Source organism: Lutra lutra, chromosome 7, assembly GCF_902655055.1.
Source record: "Lutra lutra chromosome 7, mLutLut1.2, whole genome shotgun sequence".
NCBI lineage: Eukaryota > Metazoa > Chordata > Mammalia > Carnivora > Mustelidae > Lutra > Lutra lutra.
The window spans coordinates 68,245,007-68,260,669 of record NC_062284.1 but is presented as its reverse complement, the minus strand read 5'-3'; the positions used below and the strand labels follow the sequence as shown (position 1 = coordinate 68,260,669).

Sequence of the window (15,663 nt, the reverse complement as noted above, 5' to 3'; positions counted from 1 at the left end):
TCACAGAAGCCCGCGATTACGCACGTGTTTACGTAGCCCCCTGCGGACCAGCGTGGGGAGTGAATGCACACAGGCCTGAGTGGGTCTGTGCTCTCTCTGTGTTTGTGTTTACATGCTTGTCCATAAGCCAGCTCTGTGTACACATTAGTCTCTCTCCCGTTATCAGATTCTTTTTCCCTTTTTCTTTTCTTTCTTTTCTTTCTGTCTGACAGTCCCTTTTCCTCTGTTGGACTAAAACACAGAAAGAAAGTATATACCTTGCTATTTTGTGTTAATCGAGTAGAATTTTATATTCCTTGTTCTTAGAACATTTTAAAATTTCTCATTAAAAGACTAAATGTCACTGCTATTCCCAGGGAGGTCGTCTCCGGTCTTTTTTGCTGCATCAATAGCCCTTCCCTGTGCTGTGTAGCTAGAATTAAGGCTAGAATTAATTGCTAGAATTAAGGCTTCCCAGCAGCACTAACAGACTGCAGGTGCTCATTCCTGTGTTGTCTCCCACCCATTCCTGCCTGAAGACAATATGAAGAACCAGCTTCCTCAAGAATTAAGGGGGAAAAAAAAAAACTATGCTATGTCTCTGCCTTTGAACATAAAGTGGTCCCTGTCATGCTCTCATCAGGAAATCTGCAGCACAAATAAAGATCAATCGAGATTTCATGAGGCTAAAACTATGAAGGTCTAGATAGACACAATGGGCCATTATTTGTTGTCATTACTATTAAAATTTGGCAATAACCTGCTCAAAGTCCCTAGATCCGTACCCAGTTACTTCTCTAGACCTGTGTGGAAACAAACTGGACACAAACTCATGTGGAAAGGAAGAAGTACACAGTTTCTAATTTAGAAGTTCTTATTAGGGGGCGCCTGGGTGGCTCAGTTGGTTAAGCAACTGCCTTCGGCTCAGGTCATGATGCCAGGGTCCTGGGATCAAGCCCCACATCGTGCTCCCTGCTCGGTGGGGAGCCTGCTTCTCCCTCTCCCTCTGCTGCTCTGCCTGCTTGTGTCTCTCGCTCTCTCTGTCAAATAAATAAATAAAATCTAAAAAAAAAAAAATAGAAGTTCTTATTAGGACATTTCCTTCCACCTAAAGCTAGGTGCTTTGAAAAATAACAAAGACATAGGAGGTGCACAACTGATTTCAAACAAGAGATGTTTTCCTGGACCATACCCTAAGACTCTAGAAAAACAGTCTCCTGAAAAGAGTCTGTGTGAACTCCACAAGACAAGGGAGAAAGTGACAAGCTAAGAACTAGGAAGGATTTCACCAAAGTGCAGATAAAATGCCAGTGTGAGAGAAATGCACAACATAAGAAGAGATCACAGTATGTCTAATTTTTAAGTGAAAATACTTGGAATTTGGTCAAGAACAATATTCATTGTCCCAGATGTCTGGAAAGAAAGGCCAGTTTCATAATTTTACATGAGCAAGTAAATTGGCTCTCATCACTTAGATTTGATAGGATGAGACTCAGAGCTACACAGCACAGGGAATTGTGGGTGTCATTAGGGATGTTTCTAACACGTTCCCCATGCTCCTAACACATGTTAAAACAAACTGCACTTCCCCACCCCCACTGAAGTTCTTCACATCCACGTGCCTTACTGGAGCCAATGAAATGAGAGTAGGAGTGATGGTGTCACTCCCTTGGGGATGTTAAAAGCCAGTGAGTGATTAGCAATATTCCCCTCCTCTGGCCACAGGAATTATGGACAAATGTATTGAGATAGATCCCCCGCTCCCCCCATCCCCCACCCCCCGGCCCCTCTGACATGCCTGGGTCCCTGTATGTCTCAGATGAACAGAAATCCTCTGCTGCCTTGAGTTGAATATGTGGAGAGAACATACTTTTCAGTGGTCAAGCCACTGAGACTTTGGTCTTGTTACTAAAGCATAATCAGTTTGAAAACGTCAATACAGGAAATGATAACTTTGACCAAAATAAACAGATTTAACTATAAGAAAAGCAGCTTTGAATACAAAGAAAATACTTTCATGGGAACTTAAAACTGTGAAAATTAAAGCAAAAATAGCAAAAAAGTAAAAGAGGAATAGCAAGATTCTGTCCTCTTAGGTAGATGAAGACTATAAAAGGTGTTTTCTGAATCTAAAGCAGCAGAGGGGCAACAAGGCACACAGTGGGACGCCAGCTGTCCTCCTACGCACAGAAGCTTCATTCTACTCAAAACAGAGGGTATTTAGGAGGGTACATATTGTATGGCGCACTGGGTGTGGTGCCTAAACAATGAATTTTGGATCACTGAAAAAAAAACATAAAATTAAATTAAATTTAAAAAAAAAAAAAAAAAACAGACGGTCTGGTAAATTCACACCTGACCCCTTGATGATTTCACCTCTCTGAAGGTAGAGATACATCCATGATAGATTCAAGCAAAAGGAATACTGAGGAATGTCAAGTCACATATCCTAGACTTAAGAAAAACACGTATTTAAAAGTTTAGAAATTGTCTTTTTCCTTTCTTCTCCTTCCTCTCCCTTCCCTTGAGGCAGCCAGGAGTGGCGTGGCCTGCAAAACCAGAGTCAAAAAGGCATATGGGCTGAGGAAGTAGCCAGGAACTACAAGGTCAGGCCCAAGGAGGCTGGCAGGGCTAGGACCAAGGTGGTAGTCAGGGCTGAGCAGCCCAGGGGCACCAGCAATGCCAAGGCCAAGGAGGCAGCTGAGGTGAAGAAGGTAGCTGGCAGGACCAGGAAAGAAGGTGGTTATAGGAGAAACAAGCAAATAAAAAAATATATTAAGAAAGATGAAAGGCTTTTTTCTTCATGCCTCAGTGGTCTAAGCAGGGACACCAGGTGCCACTGCAGCTCAAGTACCTTATCACTTCTCTGCCAGCTCACCTCACTGGCATGTAGCAGCAGTTCGGTCCACAGCACCCCCGTCCCAATCCCACTGACTCTCCTTTCAGCTTCTCTGACTCTGGGGCCAAGTACATTGTAAGCTTCCCCCAAAGGACAGTGGTATCATCAAAGTTGCAGGCCCGGAGGCGGTGAGAGTTTGACTCCTGTTTCTGGTCATCCTCATGGGTTCCTGCTTGTCCCTACTGTTCCCCACTTCATATCAATCATCACTGCCTCACTGTCTTTCTTGCTCCTTACATACTATTTAAACAGCTCGTACTATTGCATGTGGTCAGATCTAAATAATAAACCCCTTTCTCTGATAAAAGCCTGATATAGCCCCACATCAGTGGTTGAGGGAGGGTTTACGTAGAGGGAGGGCTCAGGAATCACTGCATGGGCTTGAATCCCAACTCTGCCACTTTCAGCTGTGTGACCTTGGGCTAATCATTCTGTGCCTCAGTTTCCTCATCTGTAAAATAGCAAAATCTTGAAACCTACCATACAGATGTTCCTAGCAGCAAAATCATCTGAAGCCAATCTTTATCCCTTATGTTCCTCTAAACTGAATCTATGCAGCCTGTGCTCTATTTCACTTACAGAGATTTCAAATGTTTTAAGTAAAGTCTGGTGTGAATTCAAAGACCACTGTCAAAAACACTGAGATGCAAGACTGAATGTTCTGTTGGCTGCAGAACATTGATATCACTCTTTGTTTATAGAATGAAAAGGGAATATTCAGCATTATTAACAGTTATGTCAATGAGCACAAGCCTAATTAGTATTGTAATGGAAAATGCATCTGCCCTTTTCTTCTAAACAGAATTTCAAACAAACAAAAACAACATCTACCAAAAAATTCTTTGTTCCCCAGGAGCTGCCTAATTTGGGGAGTTTGATTGTCATATCTCAATAGTATGAACAAATTAGGAGGGTGGGGAGGACGATGTTAAGGGTGACTGCATCAAGATTTGAATGTATGTGTCTGAAGGTGTTTATACAAGTTTCCAGCCTGGAAAAGGACTTTCATGCTCTAAACAGGTACTCTAAACAGGAGGACAAGTATAGCAAATATTTTAAAAGAACTTAGAATAGTGTAAGTGCTTACAACATAGTAAGTACTCAGTGTTAGATGTTGTTAATACCATTATTACTATTAATACAGGATGAACAGATTTTTTTAACCCGCTGAGCCACCCAGGCGCCCCGAACAGATTTTTTTAAAAGCTAGATATAACACCCTTTATTTAGACTTTGAGTTCCTTGAATTGGCCTCCCACCCATTACTTCTCCATATGAAGAGAAGAAAATTCATTTAAGTCACTCTTATTCATTTAGCGAACATGTGCTAGTCATCACGGGAATACAGAGATGCACAAAAATCCTCAGAGAAGATGATTCCTCGTGGCTCATATTTAGTTGCTGTGACTCTTCAAGGGTTTATCTCTGGGAAATGCTACTCTAGTAACTACTGTGTGAGAGTTTCATAGGAAGCTGGAAAAGTTGCTTCCAGCTTGCTTTTATAACTGTAAGTCACCAGAGTCCATGAGTCTGCTATTGTCAGGCAGGTAGATATCCCCTTCTGCCTTCCCTATACCAGGTATGGTCTCCCTGAAGCTAAGGGCTCAGTACGCAAGGATGACCTTCCTAGAGAGAGGAAAACACTCGTCCTCAACACAGAGGATCAGAGTGTCTGACAGAGGTCAATGTTTAGTCTCACTGATCTAACAACTCTCTATCACACTTCATCCTCTCTTGCCAGCCGTGCCCAAATCACATTAACATGAGATACTTGGGGAACTCGAGGGTTTGAAGGTACAGAGTGTGAAAAGGTGGTCAAGTTCATAGATTCATTCTGGACCTGTCTCAGTTCAAGATGGCCAAATATATTTAAGACTACTGTAAGTGTCAACTGCTCCTCAAAACATACCTTCAGAATTTGTTTCATTCTTAGCTCTTTTAAAAGTCACATGCAAGGAGATGAAAATTCCAGAATTCTCCCACTTTTGTGACTCCAGGGTGGTTCAGGAGCCTTGTGGGATTAGGGGGAGGTTCCCGTCAGTGGCATAGGCACTGGCCAGTACACAACACAGATCACTGGCTTGACTCCAACACAAGGATACTGGGTGTTCCTACAGAAGTTGAGAGTTTTAAGATGTCATGTCTTTAAAATCATACATATAAGGTATTTTCACATTCATGTTTAGTTCCTTAAATATTCAAAAAGGGAAGGTAAACCAAATGAATAGGGGTATATTATGCACACAGTTGAAAGAAGAGGAGGAAAACCCACAAAGGAAGCATTATCCCCAAGTGATCAGAGATCAAAGTTTTATTTTCCAGGAAAATAAAGGCCCTTTACTCCTGGCATGATCCTGCCCTCTGTGGCCAGATAGCCAAGAAGTCAACAGGAACTGAGCAACAAACAGAGAGACCAGATAGAGAGGGAAAGGGAAAAGGACTAAGTGAAAGCTAATTTTCCCCACACTTGATTTCCAAAACAACTTAAAGCATATCTTTTGTGCATAACAAAAATAGTTACTTGATTTATCCTTTCAGTACTTTGTTTCATAAGAATCTATTATATTGTGAAAATGAAAACAACAAAGAAAACTGAAGGATTCATTTTATTTGGCATTATTGGAAGTCCATCACCAGATTTTAAGGACTTCTGCTCAACCAATATCTGTAAACTCTAGAAAGGTCTATATTTTCCTTTGGCGTTTCTTCTAGACTCTTCATAGAAAACTTTTCTTCCAAAATTCTTACAAGAACAATTAAATGCATTGAGGTAATAGAATTTAGTGCCTGATAGCTTACAAGCTATTTTTTAAATCAATTTCCTTAATATCTGAGAACACTTAATTAGAAAATGAGATTACTGACCAACTGACTGTTTTTATTTTATGAAATACCTTTATATGTTTCTATCACATAAAAACAAACCACTTTTCTTAGGCCTAACTGAGATCATCTATGAGGACCACACTTCTATCAAATGAGAAATTCCACAGCGCTTCTCACAGTTCTTCTATAATACAACTCATGCACATTCTGGTTAAGTTGAGTTTGCTCCTTAAATTAAGCAAGCTACTGGATGCCACATGATCTTAGACTCCTAAGACCAAAGCACCAGAATGGGAAAGAGCCAAAAGAAAACTCTTCAACCACAAAGTAACCTATGTTCATCACCTCTCTCTGGTTTCAAGAAAAAAAAAATTAGGGCCAACCAAAATAAAGTCAATATTATCTGAAGGTGCAGGGTTGCTAAGGCCAGCTTATTAATATGCTGAGAAGAAAAAAAATGAATAGCAGAAAGAGAATTGGGTTAAATCAGAAAAGAAGGATTTGGGATCTGGCTTTAGCACTTAACCTGTAAATCTTGACAAATCCTGTACCTCTCTGACCTTACTTTCTTCACCTATGAAATGAAGATAACCATGTGACCCAGAGTTATTGTGAAATTCAAACTCTATGATGCACATGAAGAGGAATATGTAAGCCACAAAGCAAATAACAACACTTTTTGTTGTTTTTTTTTTACTCTAGATGTCTTCCTAAAGAGCAGTCCATGTCAGCGCCCTGTGCTTGCTCAAAAACCTGATTATTGCTCATGACTTTGGAAATCACAGGATCCAAACAAATTAGCCGGCAATTGGCCAGCACTTTTGTCACACATGGTCCCAGGCAGTTACTAATCTAAGCATTGAGATTCGTGTCCAGCCCAGCACAGCGCATCTGAGCAGCAGGCCCACCCCCATGCCAGCTGTATGTGCCCACCTCTCCTGCTTCTGACCACAGCTTTGTCTTTTCCTCGTGGTTCACACCTTCGGAGACACCTCCCCTCCCTCAGATCAGCCTGGCCCCTGAGCCTCTAGAAACCCACACACCACATCACACCCTTAGATTCTTCCTACCTGTGGGGAAGGCCTGACAAATACTACTTGAATTACTCCTTGCCAGTTCCTAGCGAAGGACTGTGGCCATTCTAAACAACGTCTAAAGGGTTTGAGGGTTTTCCTTTGTGTGTTTAGTTTTAATGGCCTCTGAGCACTTCCAAATCTAATTATTAGAAATTTGGAAAGAGAAAACAACAATTGTCCATGAGCCTTTGGAAGTCTGGCTGGCTTAGCAAAGGCTGTGAGCCACAGTTTGATTGTAAACATCTCTCCCTACACTGTCACCTCACGGTCCACATCTCCCAACTCACACTCATAACCAGGTAAAGAAACCAATTTTGGCTGAAAGAGAACAGTGGATTCCACATCCCTTTGAGAAAGGCCTGGATCTCCCTGATGAGAAAAATTAGTTCTAGTCTAAACTAAGTTTGTTAAAGTGTATGCATCCAGATAAAGGGTGGAGGTACCCTCCAGAGTCTGCTGCTGGGGTCCTATGTCATCTCTGTGCCCCCTCATATAATCTAAGTTCAGCATCACCTTTAGTAAGAATCGCACCACCTAAGGGGTTAAGAGAAATGTTTTCTTGAGGTCTTGAACAGACCGAAGCACAAACTCAGAAGGAACAAGGCGAAAATACAACAGGATCTTAATCCCTAAAGTAAAAGCTGAGTGCCAAGAGAATTTAGCTGGAAATTTGGCTGAAGTTAGATTCAGAAAGTAAATCAAGTGACATGAATCTAGGAGATTCTAGAACTCCACCGACTGATTTTTGTTCACAGTTGGGTTTTTAACTTACTAATTCCAACAGTAAAAGAGGAATAAAACTTTAAAGGATAACAGAATTATAAAATGGATTCATTCATTCAACATAGATTTATTGAGTACAAACAAAGTGAGTACTTTGTAAGTACAAAGTAAGTAAATTATAGAAAGCATTGCAAGTGGGTTAGTAGGTTAGTTATTTTAGATGAAGGAGTAAGATTAAGCATGCATCGTTTTTTTTTTGTTTTTTTGTGGGTTTTTTTTAAAGATTTTATTTATTTAATAGATCACAAGTAGGCAGAGAGGCAGGCAGAGAGAGAGGGGGAAGCAGGCTCCCCGCTGAGCAGAGAGCCCAACGCGGGGCTCGATCCCAGGACCCTGAGACCATGACCCGAGCCGAAGGCAGAGGCTTTAACCCACTGAGCCACCCGGGTGCCCCAGCATGCATCGTTTTTTTTTTTGGTTTTCTTTTTTTTAAAGATTTTTTTATTTATTTATTTGACAGAGAGAAATCACAAGTAGGCAGAGAGGCAGGCAGAGAGAGAGGAGGAAGCAGGCTCCCCGCCGAGCAGAAAGCCCGATGCGGGGCTCGAACCCAGGACCTGGGATCATGACCTGAGCCGAAGGCAGCAGCCCAACCCACTGAGCCACCCAGGCACCCCACATGCATCGTTTTTTATAAAAACAATGACACCATTATTTTTTGGGGGGAAACCTTAAATATATACATAAACAACAATGCATATACTCTGATAAGGAAAGTATCTTCCGTGTTTTCCAAGGTTTTCTGGGAAATTGTTGTTGTTTTTTTAATGGTTAAAAAAAAAAAAAGGTTGGAAAGACATGCAGATGCAGAGAAAAAGGAACATGGGTACAGAGAAAGAGAACAAGCTGTGGATTGAGAAGGATATGGAAAAGGTAAGAATTCTATTGAACTTTTAAGATAAATAGGAACTGCAATTCAGAAAAGAGTAAAGATCCCTCAGAATAGGGCAATGATGTATAGAATTAAAAGTCCAGAGGCACAAGGGTTGCTGGGGGGAGGGGGGACGGGAGAGGGTGGTGGGATATGGACATTGGGGAGGGTATGTGGTATGATGAGTGCTGTGAAATGTGTAAACCTGGTGATTCACAGACCTGTACCCCTGGGGATAAAAATACGTTATATGTTTAATTAAAAAATAAATAAAATTATAAAAAAATTTAAAAAATAAAAGTCCAGAGGCACAACCAAGATGCAATTAGTAAGTACAATGGTTCAACCAAGACAGTACTGTCTGAGTGCTTGTATGGACTCAACAGGGAGTAGGGAAAGCACAGGATTAGGCCAAACTGAGGAGAAAACTAGCATCCACGTTAAGGAGCTTAGGCAATGCACTGAACTGAAGGCCGGCCTTTACAAGCTCCCACCCCAACTCTACCTCCAGAGACAAATGGATCTTAGCTAGATGCCCCTGCTCCCCAGTGGTGACTGCCCACAGATAGACAACTTTTACTTCTAAGAAGAGAAGCCACCCCAGGGCTGCATCCCTCACCTCCAACCTTTACCGTCATCTCAGAGATCTGATGTTATCATTGTGAAAACAACATCGCGAGAAAGCAGCAGGCAAACAGAAAAAAGCTTTCATACTAAGGTGGGCAACAAGTTCCAAGCGAAGCAGTGAATTTCCTGGTGTTCCAGGGGGTGTCTCAGTAGTTACAAGCTCTGCTCCAACCTAGACTTTTTAGTGCACGTAGTATAATAATCACAAAAATGCACAGAGGAAAAGAAAGAGAAACATCTTGAAGTGGGAACTTCTTGAGGGCAGGAACCATGTTTTATTCACCTTTACCTCGCCAGAATACCTGGTATATGGCAGATCAGGAAATGTTTATTAATGAATGAATCAATGAATTTAATGAAGCCCAGAATCTAGAGAATTAAGTTTGCCAAAACATATACATTCTCCAAATACCCTCAAGTATGCTTCAAAATCAGTAAAATTCATGGGAAAACTGGAATCTTTCCAGCTGTGAGTAGGGGAACTGTTGCATGTTCTTCACTTTCTTCTGCAGACTCACCATCTTGAGTGTTTGGACTCAGAATTTGGGTTCGAAGCTCCTGCAGGCTAATTCCCAAACAACTGCAGACCTCCTCAGGGCTATAGGGCTCGGGGTGAAGGGCATCCTCTGTGATCCACAGCATTTCTTCCAGACTGACCCCCAGTTTGGTTTGCACCTCCTCTAGTCGTAGTACTTTACCCCACTGTAAGCCTCTGTACTTTGCCAGGAGCTGCAAATTCAAACCAAGATAATGGTTAGATTTCATTTCAGAAATCGATATGTGCCATTTTTTTTTTAATTTTTTTTTTTTTTTTTTCAGCATAACAGTATTCATTATTCTTGCACCACACCCAGTGCTCCATGCAATCCGTGCCCTCTACAATACCCACCACCTGGTGCCCCCAACTTCCCACCCCCCACCCCTTCAAAATTCTCAGATCGTTTTTCAGAGTCCATAGTCTCTCATGGTTCACCTCCCCTTCCAATTTCCCTCAACTCCCTTCTCCTCTCCATCTCCCCTTGTCCTCCATGCTATTTGTTATGCTCCACAAATAAGTGAAACCATATGAAAATTGACTCTCTCTGCTTGACTTATTTCACTCAGCATAATCTCTTCCAGTCCCATCCATGTTGCTACAAAAGTTGGGTATTCATCCTTTCTTTTTTCTTTTTTTTTTTTTTTTTTTTTTACAGCTTTATAAACATATATTTTTGTCCCCAGGGGTACAGGTCTGCGAATCGCCAGGTTTACACACTTCACAGCACTCACCATAGCACATACCCTCCCCAATATCCATAACCCCACCCCCCTCTCCCAACCCCCTCCCCCCATCAACCCTCAGTTTGTTTTGTGAGATTAAGAGTCACTTATGGTTTGTCTCCCTCCCAATCCCATCTTGTTTCATTTACTCTTCTCCTACCCCCTCAACCCCCCATGTTGCATCTCCTCTCCCTCATATCAGGGAGATCATATGATAGTTGTCTTTCTCTGATTGACTTATTTCGCTAAGCATGATACCCTCTAGTTCCATCCAGGTCGTCGCAAATGGCAAGATTTCATTTCTTTTGATGGCTGCATAGTATTCCATTGTGTATATATGACACATGAAAAAGTGCTCCATATCACTCGGCATCAGGGAAATACAAATCAAAACCACCATGAGATATCACCTCACACCAGTCAGAATGGCTAAAATTAACAAGTCAGGAAATGACAGATGCTGGCGAGGATGCGGAGAAAGGGGAACCCTCCTACACTGTTGGTGGGAATGCAAGCTGGTGCAACCACTCTGGAAAACAGCATGGAGGTTCCTCAAAATGTTGAAAATAGAACTACCCTATGACCCTGCAATTGCACTGCTGGGTATTTACCCTAAAGATACAAACGTAGTGATCCGAAGGGGCACGTGCACCCGAATGTTTATAGCAGCAATGTCTACAATAGCCAAACTATGGAAAGAACCTAGATGTCCATCTACAGACGAATGGATAAAGAAGATATGTGCCATTTTAATTAGCCAAATGCAACTGTTTTCTTTTTTCCTTTCAACCTATCCACATTGCCCACCATTGCTTGCAAATGTACACTGGGTTCAGATGTTTGGAATTAAAACATGCTTGTGTGACACTCACAGGCTAGTTAAACATTTTTCTTTAAAAAACCTAATATCCCACTGGGGGTTTTTTTTGGTTTTTTTTTTCCCCGCCTGTCACCACTTTCCCTCAGGGCTATTGTTTTGAATGATTTTGTTCTTTTATCCCTATTCAGTTCATCCCTAATACCCTACTCTCTATAAAGTCTACAGAAAACTATTCAATTCTCATGTGACCTGGGTCCTGAGGTGGACACTGTATGCCCGATTTCATTAGAGCACTTCCTGTTTACCACATGCTTCTTTGAAAACAGCTAATGAATTTAAGTATCTGGGCATTTGGAGTAAAGTCCCAGATTTTAAATGAAAACCTCATTGGTGACCTTATGAAAAACCACTTCATTAGGTCGCTGGTGGAACGAGAGCTGTATGTTTCTCCACCCTCAAAAGAGTTTGGCTTCCAACTGCATCTTGAGGCATCCCTCAGCCTGATGGAGAGGGTTAAGTACAAACAAAACCTTTGTAACCAGGTCTACCCATGGGAACCTCAATCTAGAATATGTTTTTCTCATTCTCCCCAAACCACTGACTGAGCCCTTCAGAGCAGGTGACCTGATGAAGTAAAGATATTCTCATTCTGAAGTCTATAAAATTCATTCCCTGGGTGTGAGGCAGGTGCAGACAGTACAAACAGCAAAAAGAAACAAGCAAAAGAAGGAAAACTCATATTCAAGGAAATGTGCATCTGATTTACCCTTCTATTATGCTGATGATTTGATTTTCCTTTCTTTTAGACAGGAAGCAGGGTTTACCAAAAGACCATTGAACTTTGGTTAGGGCCACTCACTTCTGAAGAATGTTAATAACAGAAGTTCTTATATTCATTAATCCTCTTTTTAAAACTCTGGCTCATACATTTGAAAGGAGTTAATGATTTTAAGGCAGAACTGGGAAAAGAGAAAAAGAATTATATTTTTCTGTTCAATTATTTCACAGAACATGGTGCCATTTTTAAAGCAAGGACTAAAGCTAAGATCTTTCTTCTGACTTTGTCTGCTTAGCACACTTAGTGTTTACAAGCAGGGCTAGATTGAGACCTCCACAGATTCACTTGTTCATTTAATTCATTCATTCATGGTCTATATTCTAATGTATTCCAAAAATAATTTCAGATAACTTACAAAGACATATATAAAGCAATATATTTATTTTATATAGAAAGAGCTGAGGTTGATAATCTCCTAGAATGATACTTTCGTGAAACCCCGATCCAAACCCAGCTGAAATAAGCAATGAAGCAAAGAGAAGTAACTAACAACTGTGCAGTGCTGTATGATTTAAAATGTGCTTCTTATTTATTTTAATCTTTACCAACCTTGTGAGATGGGTATTATTACTCTATTTAAGTGGTAAGAGTAGATGACTTGCCCAAAGTCTAGTAAGAAACAGAGCTGGAAACTGAACTCCAGTCCTCTGACTCTGTCTGGCTTCCCCAAGGTCACAATCTCAGTGAGTTATAGCTAGTATCTATGCCATCTCATCTCATCTCTGCTCACACTAGTTCAAATTGCCACTCAAATTCCTGCCAATGGATTTCTAAGCACAAACTAAGATTTGTGCTAGAAATGAACAGTCTAGGGGCACCTGGGTGGCTCAGTGGGTTAAAGCCTCTGCCTTTGGCTCAGGTCATGATCTCAGGGTCCTGGGATCGAGCCCCGCATGGGGCTCCCTGCTCAGCGGGGAGCCTGCTTCCTCCCTCTCTCTCTGCCTGCCTCTCTGCCTGCTTGTGATCTCTCTCTCTCTCTCTCTGTCAAATAAAGAAAATAAAAATTTTAAAAATCTAAAAAAAAAAAAAAGAAATGAATAGTCTAGTGACTTAAAAACCCTTCCATAGATGGGTTCTCTCTTAAGAAAAAAAAAAAAAAAAAGAAAGGAGGAGGAGGAGGAGGAAAAGGAAAAACACCAAAGAATGGTCCCCAAGTAATGAGAGTGGGCTTTTCCTAAGAACCTTTAAGTCAACAACAACCTTCAAGTTTCCATCTCAGGCTCACTTGAACAAGTCACACTGCCTCAGGCACTTGATCCAAGGAAACTGGGCCAGGGATGTGTGAGGAGACAATCAGGGAGAGATGCCTGCTGCCTACAAGGTTGTTTTTCAAAGGCAGCTTCCCCGAGTGCTTTCCTTCCCCAGACAGAGGCACTACCACACAAAAGCTAGCATTCACTCCGGCAATATCCCTGTTGGCTGTCGGGTCCACTTAGCCCCCAGGTGGAGGGTCCACATAGCCGATCGGTCTGTATTTCAGTGGAGGATGAAATCTACCCCATGCCATCAATGACAGCTGCAGGGCCATGAGCCACTGACTAATAGCACACTACACTGTGTGAGTAAAATTGGAAAGCTGCTTAAGCCCTTTGAAATCTGGCTCAGGAAGCAGAAGGATGACTTGCAGATGAGGGAAGTGGGTGGGTAAGATCACTGTCGCTCAAAGACAACTTCATGAAGGAATTTGCCACTTGAGGCCTTGGTGATGGCCTACATCACATTTGTGAAGCAGGGCTATGAGTCAGGGCTATGGGTCATTTCATCACAAGCTCCTCACTTGTAGCAGGGTGGGGAAATCAGAGAAAGTGGCTCTTGGTCAACATTCACCACTTTCTTCTCACCACTGCAAATATTAAGTATTCATATTAGATACCACTTCTGGGAGGTTCCCGAACCTGTTCCATGCTCTGTAGGCAAGAAAGCAGGCAACAAGTGTTTTGTCTGCAGACATGGAAAGAGGCAGATAAATAGTGCTAGGATCCTGTCTCAGGTTGGTGTCTCTCAGAAATGGGCTCTGAGGCAAGGATTTAGGGGTAAGGATGATTCCAAGATGCTGGTAGAGGAGTGGAAAGTGAGACAGGAACAGAGGTCAATGCAAGGTGCAGTGACATGGACAGGTGAGGCTGGGCCTGCTGAACCTGTGTGTAAATACCTCTGATGTGTCCTGCCTGTGGGCAAGAAAGCTAAAATTCTAATTCTAATTCTAATTCTAGCCCCCCATTGAGGGTACTACAAAGGACATTAGCTCCCTAGCACCTCCAGGTCATCTCAGGTGCACACTTAGAACTCAGCCCCTGCCAGAAAAAGCCCTCAGTCTGGGACAGTTGCTGGAGCTCCCAGTGAGAGGATGTGCTAGGAGAGAGCTAAGATCTGGACCCTAATTCAGGAAACTGTCAGAATCCACCTCTCTTTGACTTTCCCATTGCATTTAGCAATATTAACAAAGCAATGGGAAAAGTACCCAGTCTTCTCTTCCCCTGGTCAGCAAAGGCTAAAATTTCTAATCCCTTCTCTGACTTACCTCTAAAAACAACAATTCATTCAACAAGCTGTTTTCCACACAACAAAAGCAGCTATGTTGTTTTTGTTTCTGGTTATGTAAGTCACACATGCTTATTTTTAAAATTTCAAAAAGCAAAAAACAGCTCAAAGCACAAAAAAATATGAAGTAAATCATCTGTAATTACTCCAAGATAACCACCAACCACTATTTTGATAACCATACTATTATATTTATGCAATATATAATTATGCAATACCTACACACATAAAGTTTGATATTGATGTGATCATACATAGTTGTTTCTTATCATGAAGACTTATTATTTTTTGCTTATGTCCCCTTCCCCCGCTCCAACTACATAGAGCTGTTCTCCAGTATTCCACAGCAGCTGGTGACTTCCATGTGCATGTTCTACTCGTCATGATCATGAAAACAGCACAATGTTGACCTTCCTGAATGTTAGTAATCCCCACTGTCTGCACTCAGGCTACAGGATAAATCTGAAGAAACCTGCACAACTGTACAGAACAGATTGATGACAGTTCTCACTGTACCCTCAGCACATCCTGGAGTCCCCAGATATTGTGCTCTGGATCTAAATCCCTAACACGCCTAACTCCCATGGGGCACAATGGAAAGCACAGGGGTGGAGACACATCTGGACTCCTGCACTTACTTAAAACAGGTCACTGCCTAACCTGGCCTGATACTCCCAGCATGTAAAAAAAGGCATACTTAAACTTAATGGCTACTTCACAAGCTACTGTGAAGATTCAATAAGATAACAATGAAAAATATCTAGCGGCCCAGAAGAGGCACTTTTGTGAAGAGCAAGTTTCCCTCCCTCCCCACATTCCCCTCTCTTATTAGTTCTCACCCACCTGACACCTTCTTCCATGCTTTCAAACATAGACAGATCTCTGCTGTCTTAAAATCCTTAATCCTAAAGCTACTGCTTTTTATCTCTCCCACTCTTTGACTAACTACCAGTGGCCCACAGTCTAGGCCTTCAGTAGCCACTCTCACTATTGAGTGTGGCCTCCCAAAGATTTTTCCTTACTTCCCGAACCACTTCCAAAGCCACTGGAGTTTTCTTGGTCCTTTAGCCTTAACAAGGCAATGGCTTCTGGCACTCTTCAGTACGTACTTTCTTCCAATTCTGTCTTATTGTTTCTGTAGCC

At 41.9% G+C, this 15,663-nt stretch overlaps 1 protein-coding gene across 5 annotated transcripts in view; it reads right to left on the bottom strand.

Moving 5' to 3' along the window:
• GALK2 (galactokinase 2) overlaps positions 1–15,663 on the bottom strand; it is a 113,597-nt gene that overhangs the window by 21,568 nt on the left and 76,366 nt on the right. For all 5 annotated transcript variants that reach the window (XM_047738839.1, XM_047738837.1, XM_047738841.1 and 2 more), the window contains one exon: positions 9,580–9,790. In XM_047738839.1, the coding sequence (XP_047594795.1) occupies positions 9,580–9,790 (211 nt within the window). The remainder of the gene's footprint in view (positions 1–9,579; positions 9,791–15,663) is intronic.